This window comes from Lissotriton helveticus, chromosome 11 (assembly GCF_964261635.1).
Source record: "Lissotriton helveticus chromosome 11, aLisHel1.1, whole genome shotgun sequence".
NCBI lineage: Eukaryota > Metazoa > Chordata > Amphibia > Caudata > Salamandridae > Lissotriton > Lissotriton helveticus.
The window spans coordinates 622,927,131-622,952,458 of NC_136072.1; the positions used below are offsets into that span (position 1 = coordinate 622,927,131).

The 25,328-nt window shown below is 44.4% G+C and overlaps 1 protein-coding gene across 2 annotated transcripts in view; it reads right to left on the reverse strand.

Moving 5' to 3' along the window:
* The window catches only part of PLOD2 (procollagen-lysine,2-oxoglutarate 5-dioxygenase 2), a 477,372-nt gene that overhangs the window by 24,091 nt on the left and 427,953 nt on the right, over window positions 1-25,328 (reverse strand). For both annotated transcript variants that reach the window (XM_078666442.1, XM_078666441.1), the window contains 2 exons: window positions 23,382-23,495; window positions 10,248-10,313 (listed from right to left, as the gene is read on the reverse strand). In XM_078666442.1, coding sequence (XP_078522568.1) covers window positions 10,248-10,313; window positions 23,382-23,495 — 180 coding nt within the window. The remainder of the gene's footprint in view (window positions 1-10,247; window positions 10,314-23,381; window positions 23,496-25,328) is intronic.

Here is a 25,328-nt window from a genome sequence, read left to right on the forward strand (position 1 = left end):
TGAATACAAACGTAATAACAAAAGTATAATTGTTATTTTGCAAAAGTGAGTTTTTAGCAATGAAAACATATAGGATTGCAGAAACATTTAACCAAGGTGGTTGCAATCTAACTAACTTTGTTTAGGCTTCTTTCTTAGGAGCCATTTACAAGTGTGGTAGAAAATGTCCTGGTAATTCAGCCCCGGCCTACAGACCTACATAAAAGTCAACATCATGGCCCTCTGTAACTACAGCAGAGCAGAACTGCTCCCCATTATGAGTTTCTAGTGAATGACGTGGTAATCAGTACTTCTGCTGGAACAAATCACCAAGACAAGTACCTGCGAGAAGGTCCAGACCAATAGAGATGCTGTGGATCGTGTTATTCCAATAGGGACAAAAAATCCTGTAGCTGGCCCCACCAGGATTAATGACCCAATCATAATGAGAGGGTTTGTAACACAGGTAAGTTAAGAAAGTACTTTTTCTCAGAAAGAGTGATGTATGCATGCAAATGTTTTAAATAAAGAGTGGTAAAACCAGTAGTATAATTTAAATAGACTTGGATAGATAATAGATACTGGAAACTGAGCGCAGTAAAGATTAAGTTGATAACTAAAAATATTATTTTCTACAGTGTGTGCACCATAAGAACATTGTGACAGTATTATTCCCTACTTTCTGCTTGTATTCACTTTATTCCTAAAACTGTTCACGTAATTACTGAACCACACATTATTCTCTTGGCTGCCAAGGTTGACACAATGAGTTAAACCTTTTGTAGGATGATAAATAGTTTTCAACAACAGATAAAGTGGAAGGGGATTGGATCAAGCAAATAATATGCATGAAGCGGTTTGAAGTCCTATTAAATTCAGCAAATAGAAAGGAAGCTGTAACAATGCACAGTTGACTAGGATGCATACAGAGACATCTGTCCCATCCCAGTATTCTTGCCAAAAAATAGAAAACACTCTTCCTTAGTTCCAGAACATAATAGCTTCTCTCTTATCAAAATAGTTGTGGGTGACATAAGGGGAGATTTACAGCTTTCTACCAAAATTACATAATTTCCATCATAAATTACACAACTCAATTGTGTTATTTTTAACACAAAATATTTTGTATATCTCCAATGAGATACAAAGTAGACCTACACTAGCCAAAACAACAATTTCACTGAGCTGAGTTATTCTGGAAATAAAGGGCAAATGTAAGCACCAATTGACCAGGTTTTCAGATTGACCCTCATAATGTGAAAATATACAAAGCTATGGGATGGTCATCTCTACACAGCTTTTGTAGACTTGCGGTCAGCTTTTGACATTTTGCCTAGAAGCAATGTTATGGGATTGTTTAACCCCTTCTGTGCTGATGACGAGCCCAGGCTCGTCATGCAGCACGGTGCTCGTGTGCTGGTGACGAGCCTGGGCTCGTCATGAGCCGTGGAACGCTCACACGCGGGGATAATTCACCCGCTGTGCTGAGGTTCCATTGCGCGGGCGGGGTCATGACGAGCCCAGGCTCGTCACCAGCACACAAGCACCGTGCTGCATGACGAGCCTGGGCTCGTCATGAGCACCGCGGCGCCATGCGCGGCTCCCCTCCAACCCGCGCCGCGGGGGAATTAGCCCGCGGCGAAGGGGTTAAGGAAGGAAGGTTTACCTTCTGAGCTTTTAGAGCTGTCGATAGACCCCCACAATGACAACTACGCACAAGTAAGGTGGGGGCCACAGGGGGAATTAACAGATCGTATAAAAATAAACAGGGGGGTCAGACAGGGCTGCCTACTTTCACCTAGACATTTTACATTGTATTTGAACGATGTTATAGCTGCCCTTTCTGATTGTATTAGTGACTCTCCAAAACTAGATGGGACCCCCGTGATGGCTTTACTATTTGCAGATGACGCTCTGCTGATTTTCTAAACCCTTAAGGGCCTGCAGACATTGCTCAACAAATGTAATACTTACTGTATAGACAAAGGTCTAGAAATCATCCCACAAAAAAACAAATATTAGGTTGTTAGACCTTATAAGTCGTATGGGGGAAGTTATGTCTACAGCAGAAAAGCTTTAAGCGAGTGGCCAATTTTGTCTTTCTAGGCATAATGCTGAAAAGAAAGCTTCTTTGGTCTCGACATATACAGAAGTGGAGAGTTGTGGTCCCACACAATGCAGCGACCATACTTAAAAAACAACAGGCCACGACATCTAAAGAGATTTCCCTGATCATTGAGGTGTATAGGTACAAAGCACAGGTGGCAGCTCTATACGGTTCTGAGCTCTGGGGCACAGTTAATGTGGACAAATTCATAATTGGGAAAAACAAATTCATAAGAACCCTATAACGTCTTCTGAAAAGAACACCTCATGTCCCATTATTGCAGGATGTTGCCCTTAGAAAAAATGAGCAGCTTGAGGCTCTATGACCTCTACTCTATTGGGTGAGGATATGGACTGTCCCTGAACTTGCACCCTATAGAGAGGTCCTAAAGGAAATCTTGTAGACCGATACCAAACGTGTTCCCTTGTGGAGTCATTTTGCTGAGAATACAACTGAAACAAGTATACTTGGAATACATTTTGTGAGCTTTACACCCAAACTCAAGAATAGATGGACTGTCTGCACAATTCCTGGAGGGTAACGCTTCTCGTCACTGTGAATTCTTTATGGATAAGATATGCCCACAGTTAGCCAAATTGTATTTTCTAAAATTTCATTATGGTATACTTGATATCGAAGTGCATAGATTGAAATGGATAGGACATATTGGGGAACCTGGCGATGTTTACTGCACTGTGAGTAATATAAAGACTAAAGAAAATGTGGTGTGTACTGTTTTGCTGTTCTACCTACAAGAGGGAAAGGAGGATCTGGATTCGACAACTATGCTTGAAACTAGGCATAGCGCATTATCAAATAGCCCTTAGTTAAAGTTTTGTTGAGTGACACCTCAACCTTGGTGGTGACCTGACTGAGTAGGTTACTGTTTCAATAGAATTACTGTGGTGAGAGTGAGGTTTAACTTTATGACAAGCTAGTCAAAGTCGAGTAGCCCTTACTGAAAGTACATTGCGGTACCTTGCACACACACTTTTGTGAAGGATTGAGAAATGTTGCTGGAAGTTTTATGAGAACCTACTCAGTGGTTTCAAAGGACAATGCAGATTATGTCAGCCAAGAGTTTTAAGTATATTTTATTATTCAAATAATTTTTCTTGATGTACTGTATATTGTGTTTGTTTTTAAGGAATTACATTCTGAAATAAACAATTTTGAAGTGTAGTGAAGAAATAAAGTTGAAGATTCATTGTAATTGCTAACCAATGTCAAGTGCAAGTTGCACCCATACCTTAAGAATAATAATCGTCTTGCTTAAATCAGGCAATGTTAGACCTGGCATCTTTGGCTTAGTTTTATGCTAATTTTTTGTCTTTAGACCTCCTGTTTTTGCTGACTTCATATTTGCTGATCGTAGGATTATGCACCCTTTGCCACTGCTCCACTAAAGTGCTAGTGCTCTTTCCCTAAAACATGGTAACATTTGCTTATCCCCATTTGGCATATTTCTTTTACATTTAAGTCCCTAGTAAATTGGTACTATATGTACCCAGGGCCTGTAAGTTAAATGTTACCAGTAGGCCTGCAGCACTGTTTGTGCTACCCACTTAAGTAGCCTTTTAAACATGTCTCAGGCCTGCCAATGCAGAGCCTGTGTGTGCAGTTGAAACTGCCATTTCGACCTGGCAAAATACACCTCTTGCCAGGCCCAAACCTTCCCTTCGAATATATGCAAGTCACTCCTAAGGTAGGCCCTAGACAGCCTCAAGGGCAGGGTGCAGTGCATTTAACATATAGGACGTGTATTTCTATGTGTTACATGTTCTGGTAGTGAAAAACTCTTAAATAATTTTTCACTACTGCAAGACTGATCTTTACCATAGGATAACATTTGAAGTTGCCTTATTTAATTTTATTTGTGTCATTTCCAAATGGGAGGAGATTTTTGTTCATTTTAGGGGTCTCCGGAATACCAATATAAAAACCTTACTCATGGTGAAGTCAGATTTTAAACTACAAACCTGAAAAAGCCACTTTTAGGAGGGGCGTGGCTAGTGAGCCAACATGGCAGATGCAACTTGATAGCACTCCGCAGTACATCCCTCTGTTCTCCTGATTAAACTCCTGCATCCGGCCCTTCCACACTACTAATTGCGGCGAGCGTGAAGATACGGGTCTGCGGCCTCGGCTGGTGCCCTTCAATCGTGCCGCAGACAGGGCAAAGTTGCAGAGCCATAATGCGATGCCCTGCAGCCTACTCGGCGGGGAGCCAAGGGTGAGACAGGAGCCTGGTTGCCGTGTTCTGGAGACAGATGCGCCAGCCCCCGGCCAGCTGAAATGCGGTGGCCGCTGCTGCTGCGATCCCTGTGGCACTGACCGGAGGCATTGGGACGGCGCCTGCTGCTTCCATGGACAATGCTGGCGTTCTGGGCGGTGCCCCATGGACAACACCCCGGCCCTTTGGTGGGCCTGCCCCTTGCTGTCTGGCAACGGAGTGTTGTGACCTACTTTGCCTGGCAACAACTGCACCGTAGTGCTACCCGCATTGCAGTGGATCCTGCGCGAGCCCTCAGGCAGGACCCGCCCCAGCGCTGGAAGTTACCTACACACCCGACCCAGCGGGCGGAAAGACGCCGCATCTCGTGCCCATTCCATGAGGCCCTGCCTGCTGTGGCTGTCGGCGCTGGGGTTAAAAGGCCCTGGAAACCAGGTATGGTGCATCGGAACCTGTAGGCGGGAAGCCCTTCTCACCGGGATGACCCTGATTGCCTGGCAACACAGGCAGCGCAACAAGTGGAGCCCGCACCATGCAACTGCTGCTATAATCAGCGCCTCCACCTGGAGGGCCCAACAGCGGGGTGAGATGCGTATTTGACCCCGACATCGCTCCCGGCGGCTTCCCACCACAATTTGGTTAGGGAGTGCTGTGGACGCTGACATCTCTGCCTAGACCACAGGTACGCCATTTCCGCCATCCCTGCCCCCAATGCATGAACGCTGACCCTGGGCCTCCTACTTCCTCCACTGCCCTCCAGGCTGGGACTCCTTAGGTGGGCGTTATCCAGCAGTCCCAAGGCCGACTTTATGGTTATCTACCAGATCAGCCAGAACACCTGACAGGTGCCCTTGTGGCCACGCTCCTCACGCCACACTGAGTGATGCAGCTCACCTCGGAGCCCGGGACTGCCCGCACAGCGCTCCACGTCGCCTCTCTGACCCGTCACCCTAGATCGCGGAGTCCACGCCATGGGCCCTAGCATTCCATGGCTCTGTGCAACTTGGGACATTTACATGACTACTGGCTGCAGCTGAAGGCCTTCCCTGACCATTCACATCCACGGCCTCAATCCTGCTGGCACTACCGAAGCCCTGGGGAGACGCGGGTAATAGGCAGACTGCTTACAGTTCCTCACCCTTTCCGCCAGTGCCTGCTGGACCATGAAGAGGCTGCAGTGGCGTAGTCCTGACACCACGTGAAGTAGAGAGCCATTACCCAGCTGAGGTGCCACTGCTTTCGATGCCGCTGCAGCTTGTGCAGCTGCAACGTTATGGCGAATTAGCGGTTTGGATGTCACGCCACAGAGCTACATATTCAGTTGCTGACCTAATCGAGCTACCATCACTGCCCCTTTGACGGGTATGGGTCTGACATCATCCCTTCAGATGTCGAAGAGCTGACTTTCCCAGCACCTTCCATAAAGTCTTTCACCTGCCAGCACTTGCCTTTGCGACGCGGCAACCTAGCCAGGAGTTCCACCAGTGCTGCACACTCTGTGTGGCACCACCAATGACGTGGAATGCCGTTGCGCCTCAACGCTCATCTTTTGGCTGTTGGTGGATACTGTGGGTGCCTCCGGCTGTGTGCCAGAACTCTTCGCTTGCAGTCAATGCTGTCCGCCCAGAAACTTGCCATGGGGCACCTCCATGCAAACACACAGCAACTGGACGTGACGTCCAGCTTCCTGCACTCGTTGCTTTCAGGAGATGAGGCAACCACTGATAATTCTGGCATAGCACTTGCAGCTAAACTGGACCCAGTGCTGACTGTTGTAGAGAAAATTGGGAACGCATTAGACTAGACCAGGACATCCCTTGAAACGCGTATCGATGAAGTCACTACGGATTTCACCTTGTTACGCGCTGACCACCATAAGCTGGCAGTGAAAGTCCAATCACTTCAACACTCTCTCTCAGAACTCAAACCTTTTGCTCAAAGCCAGGCTGCAGCCCTGCAAAATATCCTGGACCACATGCATGCGCTGGAGGACAGAGTCGAGGACTCTGAGGAGCGCTCGCGCCGCAACAATGTCCGTGTGGTGAGCTTTCCGGAGGGTGAAGAGGGCCGGACTCCAGAGCTTTACGTTGAACGTTGGCTGAAGGATTTTTTGATTGTTGGGACACTCTCTCTGCACTTTGTAGTGGAACGTGCATCTCGTGTGCTGGCACACAGACAACCTCCTGGAGCCCGCCCACGGCCGTTCCTTTTCAAACTTTTAAATTACAGGGACCGTGATGCAGTCTTGCTTGAAACTTGCAAGCGCTCCAGCCTGCATGTAGGCGAAAATCAAGTCATGTTGTTCCCGGACTATACAGCGCAATTCCAGAGGCAGAGAAGCACCTATACCGCTGTGAAGCGACAGCTGCGTGCCCTGGACCTCCCGTACTCCCTGCTGTTCCCTGCCAGACTTAGAGTGGTGGCCGATGGAAAAACCTGCTTCTCTGATATGCCTGCTGATGCTTGGGACTGACTGGAGAGCTCCGGATTATAATCGGGGGCGTGTCCACCCAATGCAGAAGCGCCCAAACCCAGTTGCAGGGGATACCACCGACGAGGATGCCAGAGTAATACAGGCAGCGCACCTGCGACAGTGGCAGCACCAGACCCGGAACAGAGCCGACTAGAGCGCTGAGAAGCCCCGGAGGTGGCAGCGACACTGGGTACACAAACTTACTGTGAGAACCGTGAAACGGCGGATGACATTAAATGATTGCTACAGCGGCAGCAGGACCAGCACGAGCTACTGCGCACGCAAGAAGAGACTTTTATTGTAACTGTCTAAATTGTTTACCTCCTTTTATTACCTGAGCTGCCACCAATGACTTGATCTGTCATGTGCACACACACCACATTATAGAGACAACTTCCAGGGTGCGCATACAGCATAGGTGTGCCTCACCACCCAGGCTGGGACACAGGTTACAGATCCGCATCATAGAGGGATAGTTGATGCTCCCATACAGGAGCACATCCCACCCCACATCCGTCTCTGCAATGACAAAGCTATAGCCGCTGTTGGGCTAGATATGGTTTGGACGAGCCCCATCTGGGTGTTCGCTCTTAATGTTAACACAGTTCATTTCTATGGCCTCTGTTTTGGTCTCTTATGATCAGCCTGAACCCCCCCTACACAATACATACCCGTGGCTCAGTGGCCCTCCCCATCCTGCTAAGACAAACATGCTAACCTGAAAAGGCCACTTTTAGGAAGTTGACATTTTCTTGCCTTAGCCATTTGGTGCCTGCAACCTTTCTCTAGTCACATGACTGGGTGTATTTGGCAGTTAGGCTTCATGTATTTCTCCTAGACAGCCACACACACTGGGAGCGTAGGTGTGACTGGATTGGCCATTACTGGCAGGATGGGAAGGGAGCTGGGCCCCATTCTCACTTAAATCTGTAAAGGCTGTGAGCTGTCTCCACACAAAGGGTGGCATACTCTCTGCAGTTAGTTTGGAACTGGGCAAGGAGGCCATGGTCTCTAGAAGCTTTTTTCCACTTCAAAAGCAGAATTGTGTATAAAACAAGGACCTCAAACACTATCACTTCTGTACATTTCTGGACCTGTGGGTGCTTTGCTAGGAAGAAGGACTGCTGTGCTGCTACAACGACTGCACTCAGCTAGAGTGCTGCTCTGAAGGAACTGCAGCCTGGTTGTGCTGACCTGCTGCCTGCTATCTCTTTCCTGGGTAAGAAGGACTGGACCTACATCACTTGAACTCAGAACCCAAAGTAACTCCAAGGGCCAGTTGGCTGGCCTCCTGATGTGAAGGCATAAGGGACATAATAGGCTTCCAACAGCCTTGTATCTGCACTCTGCCATCTGTGACTACACTTTACCAAGTGATGCCACCCCAGTCCTGGACCCTTGATAGTGGGCTTAAGGTGCTTTTCTAGCCTCTGTGGTGCCACCAGAACTGACGCATCTCCTCTGCTGAGCAGCGCAACGTTGAGCAGAACCAACGCATCGCGGCTGCTGAGTGGGTTGGACCCATCACAAAAGATTTGCAGTTGTAGTCTGCATCGCTTTTAGAACCACCACTGCACGATGCATCATTGCAGGCCCTTGCATCTCTTGTTGATGGCAACCTCAACAACAAAGCCGAACTCCACATCACATCCTCAGAGCACTTCGGAACCGACACATCCCCCTACTGCGGGTGCATCCTCGACACCGGGCGTGGCATCACAAGCCCCATCAACAGGATCCTCACCATTGCCACAACAGGACCTCGCACTGCAGCCTTGCCGCATCTCGGAACTGACACATGGCCTCAGCTGCGTGGCTCAGCTCCGATGCGGATCCACTCAATGCTCCACAATCTAGGATTTAAAGTACTCTGTTCAGTGTGACTAGCTGGAACCCTTTAGCCAGCCTGTGCTCCAATGAGGTCAGCCTGAACTTGTGACTGTGTTCCGGTCCAGCACAAGATATGCACAGTTAGCGCTTTACGCTTTTTGGTGCCATTTTCTATAAGAGCTTTCAAATTCAATATCTCCAGTTCTACTGATTTGGTTTTTGTTGTGTTGGTCCTGTTTTATTCATTAAAGTAAGCTGTATTGTTCTAACCTGGTGTGGGATGTTGTTGTGGTATTGTCATTGTTTTACTGCTTGAAGTGTTGCACAAGTACGTTACCCATTGCCTCTAAGTTGAGCCTGATTGCTCTGTGCAACACTACCAGGGAGTTGAGAACAAGTTAATTTGGGGTTTGCTTGTGCCGTGAGGTGTCTGCACATGGTGAAGGGATGTTTCAAAACATCCATTTTGCTATGGCAGCTTGTCGTGCAGGCCTTTTCTGCTGGCCGCACAAGCTGCCATAGCAAAATGGATATTTCCGATAGCCCTATGGGCGGTTGCATACAAATTGTGAGGTCAGAACCACTGACCTATGGTCGGGCGGTTCCAGACTGCTACGGTGTGCCCGACATCGTAATTAGGCCTTTAGTGTCTGAACTCCTGGTCTCCTCTACCTGCCAATTTACATGTTGCCAAGTATTTGATAATGAGCAGAGTCCAAGCTGAAGCTTTTTTTTAGACTTTTAATTAATGGGTACAATTCTACTGTAAGCATAAATAAGCAGAGTTGGTTTACTCCAAACTTCAGGGTGAGAAGTACCATAACCACCCAGAGCCACTGAGAACATCTCAATACAGGCAAAATCCTCTTCATTGCATGTACATGAAAGAAAGTCCGCCTTCACTAAGCTGGGACACTGGGTGAAGAATGTTAATTCTGAAACCATTCGGACCTTGTATTTTGTTGGCATGCAAAATGAGGAACATCCTTGGTTATCATGGGCATGTTTATGTCTGTGCAATATACTCTCATTATATGACTACCTCTTCACCTACTACCAAAATGCCCCTGTATACATTTCATCAGGCAATCACAAGAGAGGTCTTCCCTTCTTCAAAATGAAACTAAAATTCCATTGACTCTTCTTTAAGCACATCACTACCAGACTGCAGTCCTAAAGGCCAAGAACTCCAGAGTCAAATGGCAGACTGTTGTTGTAATTTCTGTAAAGGCTTTGTACGCTGCCCTTTTGAAGCTGCTTTTGAGAATGATTATTGAACTTTTAGAAGGACTTTAAGAACCCACTTTTTAAGTTTAATTAAATGATAATTTCATCAATGCAGCAGGTATTTTCTCTATCTAAGCACCAATAGATCACTTGTTGGTGAACATTACATGAAAAGCCATAGTGTAACATTGCACGTGCAGCACTCTGAAATAGCTTTGAAGGAGGAGCTGTGACATAGGCCACACTAACTACAAGACAAACAGAGTATGGAAATAGAGAGAGAACATGAGCCAAGTAGTTCTTACCTGTTTTCAGTATGATGCATCTATGTGATTCTTGTAAATCATCAAACAATTTACTTTTCATTTAAGACTTCAGAAAATGAAGTCATTTCTTACCTGCTCTACTATATTGTCTGTGAAGATTTTTGAATAGTTTGGGTTTATATATTTTTCTTTCCAGTCCTAAAAAAGAAACGAGGTTCTGTTAAAATAAACAAAGTCTTTATTTTTCCATTTATTTATATTCATATTTATTTATAAAACACGTGTGGGGCACCTCTTTAACAAATCTGCACGTGTACACTGAAAACATGACATGCATAATATAATTGTATAGTAAAATGCATCAGAAAATGTCAATATGAAGTTTCTTCTCAATAATGCATGGAAGTACTTAAAACTTAGTAGGATTGGTATGACCAGGCGTGGGCCCTGTGCTCACTCTGTCACTGGAACCGAGCTGTTCCAGGCTGATGAGCCCTAAGTAGGGTGAAACCAGTCCATGGTTGCTTGTTTTATGATTTAGAGAGGACCTGGCCTGGCAGTTCAGGCTGGACTGTTCCCATTGGAGCAGCATTAAGACTGCATTTGGATAAGTCCCAACTGAGGAGGCATGTTGTGCAAAATAACAATAGACTGGGATGCAGCCCAGAATAATTACCAATGGCTGAGATTAATTCAAGCATTCCATCCTTCTTTTTTTGTATACTTCAGATGATCACCCTAAGTGGGATGGGTATGCGCAGACGTGGTTCCTGTGCACTCTGTGTCACTAGAACTAAGTTATTCCTGTCTGGTGAGTCCTAATTTGGGCAAGACCGGTCGTAGGTAGGTTGTGTTATGGTTCATGGAAGACCTGAACTGGCAGTTTTGACTTGTCTGTTTCTATTAGAGCAGGGTCAAGACTGATTTGAATATGGCTGGGTCCCATCTGAGGTGACATGGTGTGCAAAATAACAATATACTGGAATATGGCCTCAGTAATTGCCAATGGCTGAGATTAATTTAGACATTACATCTATCACGGTTTTTATACTTCTGTTATACAGCGGGCAGCATAAACATATGGGGTTCAATTTAAAGATGAACAATAACAGTCGTGTTTCTTTTATTGATGCTTGGGCCTTTCCAATAGAAGAGTTAATTTCATAACTACTTCCAAGTACATTTCACTAGGAGAGTAATTATAACTGAGCTCTACAGATCCAATGTTTATTAGTTCTCATGCAGTGTCAGAATCTTTATTGTCTCCACAGTGAGAAAATCAACTAGTTCCTCCAGCTATGAAGTAAAAGATTAGAGGCATTTAATATGAAAATTGAAAAATCAGCAGGTACGCTATGAGAATTGCAAATTCTACTGCTCCCTAAAGCTGTTATGGATACCAAAAATGGAAACAGGCAGAATAATTAATGGAATATCTTCCAGAAGAATGTAGCAGAAGAGGATCTGCATTGGTGCATTTGGTACGAACCATCTCCTCATCATGATTAAAATCAGCGTTGGATTTTATAGACAAGGCTGGCTAACAGCTAAGCACAAGCCATGTCATCAGGTAATGCTTACCTATATTTGAGGACGAAACGCAGAACACAGCCAAAGTATACCTAAAAACAACATGGCTGCATTTAACTTTTGGTGAAGGCAGTCCTTAGCACAGCACATAATGCCCTGTCATCAATGTGTACTGTGGCACTTCCGCAAAATACTGTGAAATAACATGACATTTCACAAAAGTACCACAACAGATATCACTAAGTTAAAATGCCTTATAACTTAAAAAATACCCAAAAGGATCATCTGCACCCACAATGTGTAATTCTGCCAAATTTCATGGAAATATGACTGGGTCTTTGCCTGCTACGTATGAGTACAATTTATATGGAAAAGTGCATTGGTGCCTAAACACGTTATGGACCCTCCTCCCTTTTATCTTTGATCCCCCTCCACAAATGTCACTGAAACTATGCATCATCCACCAATGTAGAACAAGCGTTAGCAAAGTGAACAAGCATTTACAATGCAACGGTTTCGCCTTTGGAAAAGTTTGAGCTATTGGCATTGTAAATGACAACATTTGTATTTATGTGTTGGTTTTGAAAACAGATAAATAAATGGCATTGTCCTTTACATTGCCAATAGCTCTAACTTTTCCAAAGGCGAAACAGTTGCATTGTAAATGCTTGTTTAGGACTTGTGCCCTGTGAGGCACAGAGCATACAACATGGGGTGTACCCGAAACTACGTCCTCAATTGAAACTTGACTGTATGGACACGTATGGAAGAGGTCTATAAATGTGTGTAGGCACTCAGAAGATGGATGAAGAAAGACTTGCTAGGGAGAAATCATCACGCCGATACAAGAGACTGACCCATTACCAGGGTTAATGCAGGCACAGCCTTTTGAAAAACATGGGTGCCCCGACGGACTGATCCAGAACCCCAAAGGCGGCTATACAGAAGCTCATGGATGAACACATTCTTGAGGCCACAGGTACAAGTTAAGTACAATCTGCTTCCTCACACATGCATCAGAGGTTGGGCATGCACCAGAGACATAACTTGGTTAGGTAAATTCTCATTCCCTATGGGTAAAGCTTATCCGCTACTGGACCTGCACCCCAGAAGTCACTGTATCCCCTAACTTGCGAAGAGGGGGCTACTCGCAACATGTACCAACCACAAAGGAGACTGCGCAAAGAAACTGGGAGTCAAAAAACAAACTGCACTGTGAAGGCACAGCTACCTCTTACATTTTGTTTGCCTTCAATTCTTGCACAAGTGCCACCATTGCCTACGTAATGTTTGTTTTTGTGTCCTCCATATATTAACGCTTTTGTAACCTGCACACATGTCACTTTTTTCCTCCTGTAATGCACCGTTTGCTATCTCTTGTATTTGTTTGCTCACGATTGTCACTTTTGCCTCATGTAATGTAACGTTTGCTTTTGTAATTTGCTCACTTGTAATGTTCTCATGTATCAGTTCTGTTCCTATTGTGAAGCGCTCTGACACCTTCGGGTAAAGTCCGCGCTATATAAAAATGCATAAATAAATTCAAAGCCCTACGCATACCCCATCCTGCGATGCGCCACCCCAGGGCACACCCACGTTGCCCTTCGGTGCCCATCTTCCCTCTGCCCTGCATTCCTCTTCTCACCCACACTTCCTCGCCTCTCTAATTGACTTTCACCCCCCGTCGGACCCTGGGACCCTCCCGTGCAGCCGCTCCCCCCAGGCGGACACCCACCTTCCTCCTCGCCCATCAGCTCTTCCCTCCAGGTGCAGCAGAGCAACATCAGCCGGCTGCCCCCCGGCCAGGCTCGGCAGGGGATCGGGGGTCCGGCGCCGGGGGTCTCCCTGCTAGGGGTGTCCCTGCCTCCGTGAGTGTGCACGGGGTGTACGGGGGGGAAGGGAGGGGCGAGAGGGCTGGAATCTCCTGAACGGCAGAAAAGGAGAGCAGGATGGCCAACAGAGGCAGCATCCCTGGGGAGGAGGGATGAGGGTATGTGCTGGGATGAGATGGGAAGGGAACGAGGGGTCGCAGCTCACCGGGAAAGAGGGCATCCCAGGTGAAATGAAGAGACCCCGGGCTGCGAGTAATCAAGAGAGACGAGGAACAGAAAGAAGAGGGGGGTGCAGGGGGAGCCTCAGGGGCAAGCAGGAGCGGGGGGGGGGTGTAAAGATCGGCGAAGAAGGGGGCTCACGGGACCATCTTGTAACTTAACGTTTGCTTTTGTATTTTGTTCACTTGTAATTTTCTCCTCATGTATCATTACTGTTCGTTCCTATTGTGAAGCGCTCTGACACCTTGGGTAAAGTCCGCGCTATATAAAAACGCATACAATAAAATAAATAAATTAAAAAAAAACTGTTAGCTTCTTTCACGCTTCACCTGAGTTTACGTGCTTTGTTGCATGCAGACGCCCTGTGCGAAGAGTATGCACTATCTTGTGCGATCGCCCACTGGATGCCAAGGCAAAACAACACCGGAAAACGCTCTAACCCAAACAACCGCACAGCTCCCGCTTCCAGAGGCAGCCTCCGCCTCTTAAACCGCTCGAACCAATCGGAATAGAAATTTAAAATCACCCATAGGGGACGAAGAGTGTCTGACAGGGATTGGGTGGCTGTCCTGGCCCACAACGTCTGTAATTGGTTAGTCTAGAGAAAAGCCAGCCTCTAGGAAATGTATTAAAAAACAAGCACCTACGAAGACACAGGGGGCGGGAGAGGACACGGACGGCGGGAGGAGGGCGGGAGAGGACACGAACGGCGGGAGGGGGGCGGGAGAGGACACGAACGGCAGGAGGGGGGCTGCGAACGGCGGGAGGGGGGCGGGAGAGGACACGGACGGCGGGAGGGGGCGGGAGAGGACACGGACGGCGGGAGGGGGCGGGAGAGGACACGGACGGCGGGAAACGTGCACAGGACAGCGAGGGAGGGGCGGGGAGGCACACGGAGGGGGCGGGAATGGACAGCGCATCTGAATTCACTTTCAGTGCAAGGGGAGGGAACGGGGAAAAGCGTAACTCCGCCGTGGGAAAAAATCTCGGGAACGCCCCCGAATCTGGTCCGGCCTTGACGAACAGATCCGGCACTCAATGGCTAGCCTCCATTTATGGAGCTAGCCAATGAGAGCCGGGGGACGTTCCCGAAGTGCTTAGTGTCGACATAGGATTTCACCTGCGCTGAAAAGCTGCGCAGAGCGCAGCCTTTCGGCAGGCGAAACCCAAAAAGGTTTTGCCTACACAAAATCCATTGGGTTTTTTCATTGCACAGCTGTTGGGTTTCTGTGACATGTCTTAAAGGACAAAGAAGACTCAAAGGCCAAGAGGAAGACGAAGGTGAAGAAGAGGCACTGACAAATAGGAAGTAGGCAGTGGAGGAGTGTGGCTCAATGATTAGAGCGGCAGACCCTGATGCAGAGTTCTGGCCAGGGACCAGGGTTCGATTCCAGCCTCGGCAGGGTCTCGGGCTCAATTTCCTCGGACCTGTTAATTCTCGCCTCGGTGCCTATTCTAATCACGGGCCCCACGTTGCGACTCTGGGCAATAGCTTGCTTAGCCTCCACACCGGCCCCAACAGCACTAAGGATGCCTGGCTTCACCCTGGGGGTGCCCAGGAGTGGACACTTCACAGGGAAAGCCAGGAGGGGTTCCACAGCGGTATGAGTATCAGCGCCAGGAAGCTGAATAGGCGACACCGCAAGGTGACCGACTGGTGACAGTGCGCTCTATAACTACCATGACATTTACATTTTACAAAAAAAGGCTTTTACACCAAGGTCAACTCACTTTAAGTGTTTGACATGAAGAAAGGAAAGTGAAGCAACACATTCTATATTTGAACAGAAATGATCTATAAAGGTGAGCCAAAAATGAACAGAAACAATCTATTCATTTATAGATAGGGCAATAATGACAAAACACAGTCTGATTGAAGAAGATATGTAGCTTAATTTTTTTATTTTTTTTATTTGAGCCCTTAAGAGATGACAGTTTGCCTGACACATATCTATCTGTATGTCTTTACACAAGATTTTACGTTGTAGTGAGGCATACTTTGAGCCCAATAAACTAGCCGCAGAGTATAACTTTTTAGGTCGAGGACTCCGTCGCACTGCTGTAAGCAGTGGGCGGAGCTCCGAAGATTTTATGTTTCTTAGTATAGGGGGCTTGAACCCGCCCCTCTTCTTCATTGGCTGGCCTCATAAATGCTGGCCAGCCATTGGAGGAGAGGGGCGTCACTCCCTTTAAGCCCCGCCTTTTTTGGATTCGGGGGCGTGTCTCACCCCACTCACCCCGTCACTCACCCAAAAACACGCCCCCATTCTGAAAATTTCAGAGCTTGTTTAAACTAAGGTTGAGTTGATGCGAGCGGCAAGAAATAATTTTCATTTCTCGAACATAATTTGTAAAGTTTGCTTAAAGTATTTTTTTACGATCAAGGTAGCTATATCAGAATACAGAATACTAAATTATAAATAGTTTGACGTGCATTGCTGCTTAATTAAATTACCGTAATTTCTAAAAAGTCATTATTAAACTGAAAGTCGTATGAAATTAGTGATTTAAATTACGATATTCGGCGGAGATTACGCAGCTATAAGCATGCGGATCTTCTGTTAAATGTAGACATGTTACAGAGTTAGTGACCTACATGTGAGTGGTTCCTTGTGTCATAGGTCACTTCCATCTCGCTGCTGTTTGCATCCCTCTATAAATTGCCTCGCACCTTAGCAAACTGGAACCACTCATTTGTTCAGGGAAAAAAACTATTCCGGTGAAATATTTGGCATTAAAAACACCAACATAACTGTTTACTTGAAAACATGTAGGATAAATCTGCTGCGCGTGGGCCTGCGTCACGGTGAGCACGTGAAGGCAAGTGTGGGCGAGGGCAGCTGAAACCGCATGGACCTATCCTGGAAGAAGTTAGGCCGTGACAGAGGAGGTTAAACAGCGGGCACCCGAATCACAGCGCGGGCAGTGTGGAGCAGTCTGGCACAGGTACAAGAAGTTCCTGTTCAGGCAGCAATGTCTAGTGCACACGAACAGGCGTATATTCTAGAGGACCCAGCTTAGGCAGAGAGGGGATGCAGGGCTGGGAAGAGTGAGGGTGGTAGGAGAATGGGGGACCGAGGGGGGGGGTGCAAAGGCTAAATTGAGCTTCTCCGATTCACAAGCTTTGAAGACTTGATGATCCAAACAGACCACAAATTTTTTTCAGCAAAAAATCAAGGAAAGGGCACTTATTTGTGTCATTATTTATAGGTTACAGGATCAATACTTACAGGTGCATGCCTCTTCCGTTCGTTCACTGACAGCCATTTGACTGACAATATGATTCAGAGACAGAGATGCTCTCTTGAATGGCATCATTAGACAGAGGATACAAGGCGGCCCCACAGATGTCGCTAGCCCATATTGCAGTCTCATAAACTGCATCCAAAGTCTTAAAGCAGAAATGATGGCAGGCTGAACTATTAGAAATGCCAATAATGACACCCTAAACACGATAAAGAGCAGAAACTCCTGTGAGTGTGCCGGAGAGGCTATCTGCAGCAGTCTGCGGACATAAGAGAATCTCAACATGAGGCAGGACTGGGAGACAGCTGAACTGTCCAATATTGCTCTGATGGCCTAATGATTGCCTCTTTGAGCAGCTATTCATCCCTTATCTTCCTGACAACAAACCTGCCAGCCTTGACAAGATGGTGGGAACATGGCGAGTGGGACTTTGGAGACCCTGCTCAGTTACAACAGCCCCTGCCTGAACACAGCAATAGTTACGCACCTGGAGCCACCTCCCTGGTCCTAGGAGGTTTTAGATGGAGTCCCACTGTGCAAAGCACTTGCACCTGTGCTGAGAACCTATTCTATGAAAGGGTCTCCATCACATCTGAGATGGTGCCGCGTCATGATGAAACCACGTCACACGGCGAGACTGTGTGAGTTGGCAGACCAACTACAATGCGCAATGTGAAAGTGCTACCTTTGTGAGGGTTGTAACACAAGGTATGCAAGTGTCATGCTTCAAGAATGAATGTTATAGGGTGCATAGTGTTATTGTGGTTTCCATTAGGGATTGTCTAAAACATGTCTTCGTGAAATGCATTGTGTTGCCATGCATTTGCTGTGACAGCCTGTCCTAATCAGTATCGCTGCATTGCCTGACTGTAACAAATCATAATTTTCAAATTGGGTCAGTAGATATTTCTCATGCCTCACATCATAAACACAAACCTAATGTATTTAGTTCAATATGTACACTCGATATTTATATTCCAGACAACCTAATTTCTGGACCCAAATACATAAAACTACAGAAAAACACACTCCTATTGAGAGTTTGATGTAGCTCCTCATGTGGTCATGGGTACATATCACCAGAGCCAGTTCTTTGCTCGCTGTGGCATTGTATCCAAGCTTTACCTAACTGATGCAATGTCAGTACAGATGGGCCTTTGTCTGGAGAGGCACAGTGGGCGAAAAGGATTTGGTTTGAAACTTTTAGCGTTCTGCCCCTGAGGAATCAGTGGCCGCATTGTTGTGGCTCTCTGTGTGTGTGGGGCGGTGTGTGTGAGTAGGGCTCTGTGTGTGTGGGTAGGGCTCTGTGTGTGTGGGTAGGGCTCTGTGTGTGTGTGGGTAGGGCTCTGTGTGTGTGTGGGTAGGGCTCTGTGTGTGGGGGGGGTGGCTCTGTGTGTGTGTGGGTGACTGTGTGTGTGGGTGGCTTTCTGTGTGTGTGGCTCTGTGCCCGCGATTAATCTCTACTACTCTCTAATGCTCACCTATTGCCATTGTAAATGACAATACCATTAATTTTTTTTTTTTAAAGAAAGAAAAAAAATGTCATGAGCAATGCCAATAGCTCTACTTTTAATAATGCTGAGACCATTGCATTGTAAATGCTTGTTTGTTGTAGTGATCGAGTCGGTGAAAACAGGACAGAAAAATATCAAAAGGCTTCGAGCAAGACCTGTAAACCAAATACACTGCCCATACATAGGTCCTAAAACGTGGTGCACTATTTTAAATAACAGTTTATAAACACTGATTGAACTGTGAATTCCTGGTGCAGCACAGTCGCAAATCCGCCAATGGGCAGCTCATCTTCAAGGTCAAGCACCCAAGTAGCAGTACAGCGTGCTTCGATTTAAGTCGCGTTTGTCCCTATGTGCATTTCAAGGGTGGGAAGACTGCTACGGTGGAAGCTGGATCTGATATGGGAATATAGTGCAGCCTGCATCAAAGCAAAGTGGATGGGATCGGTACTGTGGAAACTACGCTTGCAAGGTGGGGTATGGGCTTGAAAAGGGGGCACCACAAGACACTTTGGGCTTTCATTCATACGACAAACAGCATGGCCAGACCCAGTGAATGATGTACAAAGTTTCACTTTGTAAGATTAAAGGCTCACCTTACTTAAACTTGAATGCACCTTCGCTCTGTGTATACTGAAGCGTTACACTGCAGCAATTAAGCGGCAGATAGGAGAAAACCTGAAAACAGGGTAGAGGTTGGGAGAGGACTGCAGAGACATCCATTCAATAAGAGTGCCTGAGGCCACTGGATGGACACTAGCCACTGAAAGCAATACTTGGTCCAGGCTCCACAGTAGGACAAAGAAGTCATGAAGTCAAGAAGGTAGACGAAAGTGAGGAAGAGGCACTGACCAATAGAAACAAGCAAACAAGAGTGATGTGACTCCCACGTGGGAGCCAGCAAATGGTAAGTAAAGGGACGTAGGAGCCACATGGGAGTCAGCCAATGATAGGTACAGGTAAGTAATGTGCGGGCTTTAATCGCTTTTAAGATTTTATTTTTATACAAGAGATTTCACAAGCCATATGCAGGCAAAAACTAGAAAGCTATTGGTCTGCAAAGATTTGTGGAGATTCATCTAACAAGCACAAACTTTTGGGCAACCAAAATTCAGAGGAATTCCTATGTCTGGTAGCCCTAACTATGAATACAGAGTGGCTATTGTCAAGCTCTAATACAGAGATAGATAAATCCATAGCTAAATATAATTCCTATCTCTTGTGTAACATCTTCAGACAATAATACATTGGTAGTCAGCTGCAATTGGCTTTTGACTTTTAACATGGTACGCGTTAGCTCAAATGTCCCAGTATGTAAGTATTGTTGAATAAAAATTGAGACCTCAATATATAAGGGGTTTGCCCAAACCCTCCTCCACTTTCTGGGCTATAAACAGGTTCAAAAGACAATATGAGGTGGAGGAGCAGATATCCAAAATAATTACACCAGAGTACATTTAATCACGCTTATGCATTGGACCCTAATCACATTAAATTTAAATGTATCTTTTTAAATAGATCATATTCCTAGTTCATTCCAGGTCACAACCGTATTTGATCTCTTATTTCATATCTGGTTAAGACCAATAATCTTTTTACATTTTCAACAAACAATTTATATATACACTAAACATTATACAATACATACAAAATTAAAAACGCTCAAAAACATTTCCTACACCCCAAATCTTTTATGTACAACAAGTGTCCATACACAAGAATATGTTGCGGTCCACTGTGAGGTAATCCTAATGCACAAGTGAGGTAATCGCTTCACCTCAACACAATCTTTTTTTCTGTGCAAATCAATAAGTATATATCACTTTAATGATCAATGGGTTCCTCCTTTTCCGGTAGTCTACGCGTTTTGACCCCTCTATTTGGGTCTCATCAGGATGGGGCTTTGAGGAAGGACTTGCAACTAAAGTCTGGGGGCCGTAAATGTTACAGAAGCGGCCGCTCCTGAAATCAGAGAACATATCGTCCAACTGGATTCCCGGGCCAGTCTTAGTTCTTATGTTTTCTTTTTAGGACAATCATCCAGGTTGCATATTCACGCGCCACTTCTAAAACTGTACTCGCTGTGTGTCAAACTCGATTGTCCTTATTTTGAGGCACACTGCGTGTGTCATGAGCCCGGCAACGCAGAGTCTGCAGCATTCCAAAATTCAGAGGAATTCTCATCTCTGGTAGCCCTAACTATGAATACAGAGTGGCTATTGCCAAGCTCTAATATAGAGCTAGATATAGCCACAGCTAACTATAGTTCCTAGCTCTTGTGTAACATCTTCAGACAATAATACCTTGGTAGTCAGCTGCAATTGGCTTTTGACTTTTAACATGGCACTCGTTAGCTCAAATGTCCCAGTATGTAAGTATTGTTTGCTAAAAATTGAGGGCCGGCTGCAACTGTTACACATGACTTTTAGCTACTAGCCAGCTTTGCCAAACAGTGCATGCTCAATGACATGTTTAGCCTATATTTCAGCCCAGAGGTAAGGGTGCAAACAATATCCACTTTAAACAGATCAGGTAGTTCAGAACATAATTTGGAGCCACATTCAATCTTAAACCAATCACAATTTAAGTGTGCAACTCCTAATAAATAATATATCAATTAGTTAAAGATTACTTGTGACACTGGAAAATAAAATGCGCTTTGAGCACAAACAGTCAAGTACCAAGTACAAACTACTTGATTTGTTGATTTTGCACAATCTGCTTAGTTTTTGTTACTGGCTGAGGGACTGAGAGATACAAAAAAAAATTGAAATAGACATTAAATTGGTTTGTTTTTTCTAATGTGCTGTGAAAGCAGCCTGCCTGACTGTGTTGTTGTTTTTTTAATTAAAGTTATAGTTGTCAGCAAGTGTGTTTTATATACGTCATGTACAATTAAAAATGTATTAATCAGATTTGCTTTTTTATGTAAGGTTATGTTTATAAATGTTCATTTACTTTGCAGAACTTGCTTTTGTTCAGCGGAGGAGTGAAGGGTACTGATTCACTATAATACATATACACTCCCAGAGGTGTCCGATATGTGGTTAGAAGTAGGAGGATGTTCCCCACTTGTTATTGTTTTGTCCAGCATATAGAGGGGCGCAAACAATTTGGCGGGTTCCTGTTTGCAGGAAGCTTGGTACAACAAGGAATGCAGAAGTTTACAAGATCCTTCAAACCATTACAAACCCACATTTGGTGTTTGCTGTACCTAGATATTTATTTCACGTTTGGCTGATAGGGAACAGAGAGGCTCCCGAACGTAACCACAATAGCTCCTCTGATTGAATTGTAAAAATTCTGTCTCTACTTCTTATCCAGCAGTTGTTTTAACCCTTGGCTTTATTTTACTTATGGAGCATGAAGGGATCATTCAGTGTTTGTAGAGCGTGTATTTTTATTTCTATCTTAACAAGCAGGTGCCGTCTTTACTTTTCTTACTTGATGCTAATTTTTACCTATTCTAACTATTGTATTTTTGTACTGTGCACCTCTTTTATGGTATATTGCCGAAATAAAGAGTATAAAGATGATGTAATACATAAAGCATGGCCAAGACTGACCTACCATAAATAATTGAGGGGTTATTCTTATTATTTGTGTACATTTGCAGCCGCGGAGGGAGTTCCGTGGGGCAGAAAGGTGGGGCGGGGGGTGCAAAACACCGGAATATGGATAATGTGAGGTAAGTAATAAATAAAACAATTTTCGTAGCGTGCCCTGCATCACATTTTGAGATTGAGGGAGAACCCCCAGGTGGTCTTTGGAGCAGTCAGAATTGCTCTCTTGCCTCACTCGATTAAACTCAATAATGATTTTTAAGCCTCGCCACTTTAAAATTTCACCAACCACCACGGCAAAACAACAATGATAGACACTAGGTACATACAGGAATACATTTTTCTTTTCAGTATTTTTAATGAGTGGGAGGGATGTGTTTTTTGGTCCTAATATTTATGGATATTTCATACATTTTTCACTCTAGAGCATAAGCAAAATAATTCTGAATATAACTATTACAAATCAATTCTAAAAAATGCAACAAGTTTTCTACTAAGTTCAAATTACAATTGATTGTAGAGGAGAAAAAGAGGAGAAAGGGTGGATTCAACCTTTGGTTCGCAAAGTTTGATTAAACTAGCAGCAGGTCTGAGAGTCTGGAACCTGTTGGCAACAGCTTTAGAGAGTGCAGGCAATGTCTACAAGAATCTGGAACACTAACAATGTTACTACTGACATCGTCTGCCTGGATTTGTGCATTAACAAGGTACTCAGTGTGCTCAATATTTATGATTTGAAAACGCGAAAGCCACATGAGCAGATTCAATGTCAACAATTCAAGGGAAATACAGAGATGTCCATGCTCCACTCAGAGGCTAGTAAGAATTTCAGACAGTTCGTATGACAAGGGCATACACTGATCAAGGTATGTTAGTATACAAACAATGATTAATGGCTAAACAATTTACCAATACATTAACACATTAAATAACACGTTTTCCACATTTTCAGGAGTTTCCTTCCTGTGTAGCAGTGTAAGGAAAGTGTTTCTATGATTATCATTGAGAAACTAATATAGCAATGCCCCTTATTTTTTAAAATTTGATTCTGCATGATACTACATGAGTGGTGTATGCTAAAAGACGTTCAAAAGCATTCCAATCTGTTTTGTCAATTCTCCTCGCAGCATTCACAAGTGCATACTAATTGACTGTCTACTAGTCAATAACCATAAATCTAGCATCACAAATCTAAAATACAGTGAATTATTACAAAGTATTCAATTACAGTCACATGTCTCTTATCAATGGAGCAATGTCCAAGCATGCATAACATTTAGATCATCACTTTGTTAATGAGAATCTGTGTGGGTTTGAGTTCATTAATTATAATATATTTTTAAGGTATTTGAGATAACATACCACTGGATTTTCAAAAATCTGCCAGAGGTCATTGTTGAAGTGCGTAGTATTGTAGTTTGCAGTTGAAATGAGTCTCCCATATTCATGTTGGTTTGAAATGTACATAAAAACGCCCTAGACAAAGACATTCATATTAGAATTATAGACTGCATTAGAACTGAATAGTAGACTAAATAGACACGGGCTGAGGTATTTGTTCAATTCTACATTCAACTCTTATATCCCAACTAAGCATAAATAAGAATATAATCTGCCCTGGCAAAATGTTAAAGCTAATATAACTATATGTCAAATACATTCAACCATAGCTAATTCATTTCAAATTAAATGTAATTATTAAATAAGCACAATGTGGGGTAATTGTAAAACAAATGCTGAAACATACAAAATATTGTTCTGTTCTTATAATTGGTTTTGCAATTGGTTGTGTAGTTCTGAAAAAATAACTGCTCATTTAATGGAAAATTCTATGCTACAAAAGAAAACATTTCATTAAGTGGTATTCTGTAAAAGGAAGTCTTGAATTCCCAAAAGAGACAGACAGAAAAAAGCACACATACAACGCCTATGTTGAATTTGTTAGATCAGATTCTCAGAATACTCGATGAGATACAACAGCAATGTCTCCTCCTGGAATTAAATATGTTAGCAATATATGGTCTGTAATATTCAGTGGAAAAATAAATGCAGTAACAAGTAGTTTGTTCCATAGCATGAAACGATGATCTCACTTAGACACTCTTTCATACATTGTGGAAATGGAAAGAAATATCACCTACAAAGAAGGGTTAAACAAATCAAGAAATTAGTAGGAGAAAAATATGTTTAGAAGAATGTGGTTTGAAAAGTAACAGTTTTTTCAGAGTAGTTGTAATAGTGCAACACCGGAAACCCGGATGCTTTCTCCATCTTTATAGATGGGCACATAAAATCATCATTATGTGACATTATATTACGTGCATTAGAGCATGGAAGGTCGCAGATGTTAAATGTATTTGCTTTTGAAAGTTGTAATGCCATATCATCACTTTATCTTTCTGCGTATTTATGTAAAGGGGTTTGAGTCAGTGTCTATGAGAGTGACTGAGTGACTGAAAAATGAAAGCATCATAGACACTCTTCAAAATGGCTGACTCCAGGCACCATTAAGAATGCCAATCTAACTGCAAAAGGGAAGGAACAAAGGAAGACTTGCAATAAGGTTTTCAGTACTTGTTTGAACAGAGTATGATTTTTCATCTGCCTAAATTTTATATTGTGAGTTCAACCCTTTTTGATCTTGGACTGAGATGACCTTTGCTTACCTGGTAGAGACCAGGAATATGGATTGTTAAAATAAAGTGTGATTGTTGGACCTTACTGTACTTCCTAAGATGTATGTCTCAGGCATCAAGGGAAGCGTCTTATTGTGGGTGCATTTTTGGGTGATTCAGAAGAGCAGAAAGTGACTTTTCTTGCTTGCAGAGAGTCAATAAAAAGCCTATATCTATCTATCTCTATCTATCTATCTATCTATCTATCTATCTATCTATCTATCTATCTATCTATCTATAAGGATAAAGAGCTTCGTCTCAGAGCTCCATGGGTGAGATATTACCTTTTTGTCGATAATCCTGGAATCTGTCCCCCTTTGATCCTCCTCCACCTCGGGGATTTGAATACCAATATTTACTGAGTTCTCCATGACGGAGAGATCGCCAAAATCGAAGCAACTCAACAACAAAAACAAAAAATCTATCTCAGCCATCAGATTCCTAGCACAATGGCCGATTGCCCAGCTGGATGCTCAATGCATCTGAGAGGAGATAGCTCAGGATTTTCCTTTTGGGTTTTTATCCCCTGGCTATCACCAACTTTCCGGTCTCGGCCACTATTGCGCTGCATCCTGCCTCGACTTCTTCCCCACTGTCAAGTTTTCACTTGGATTACCATCCAGATGCCACAGTC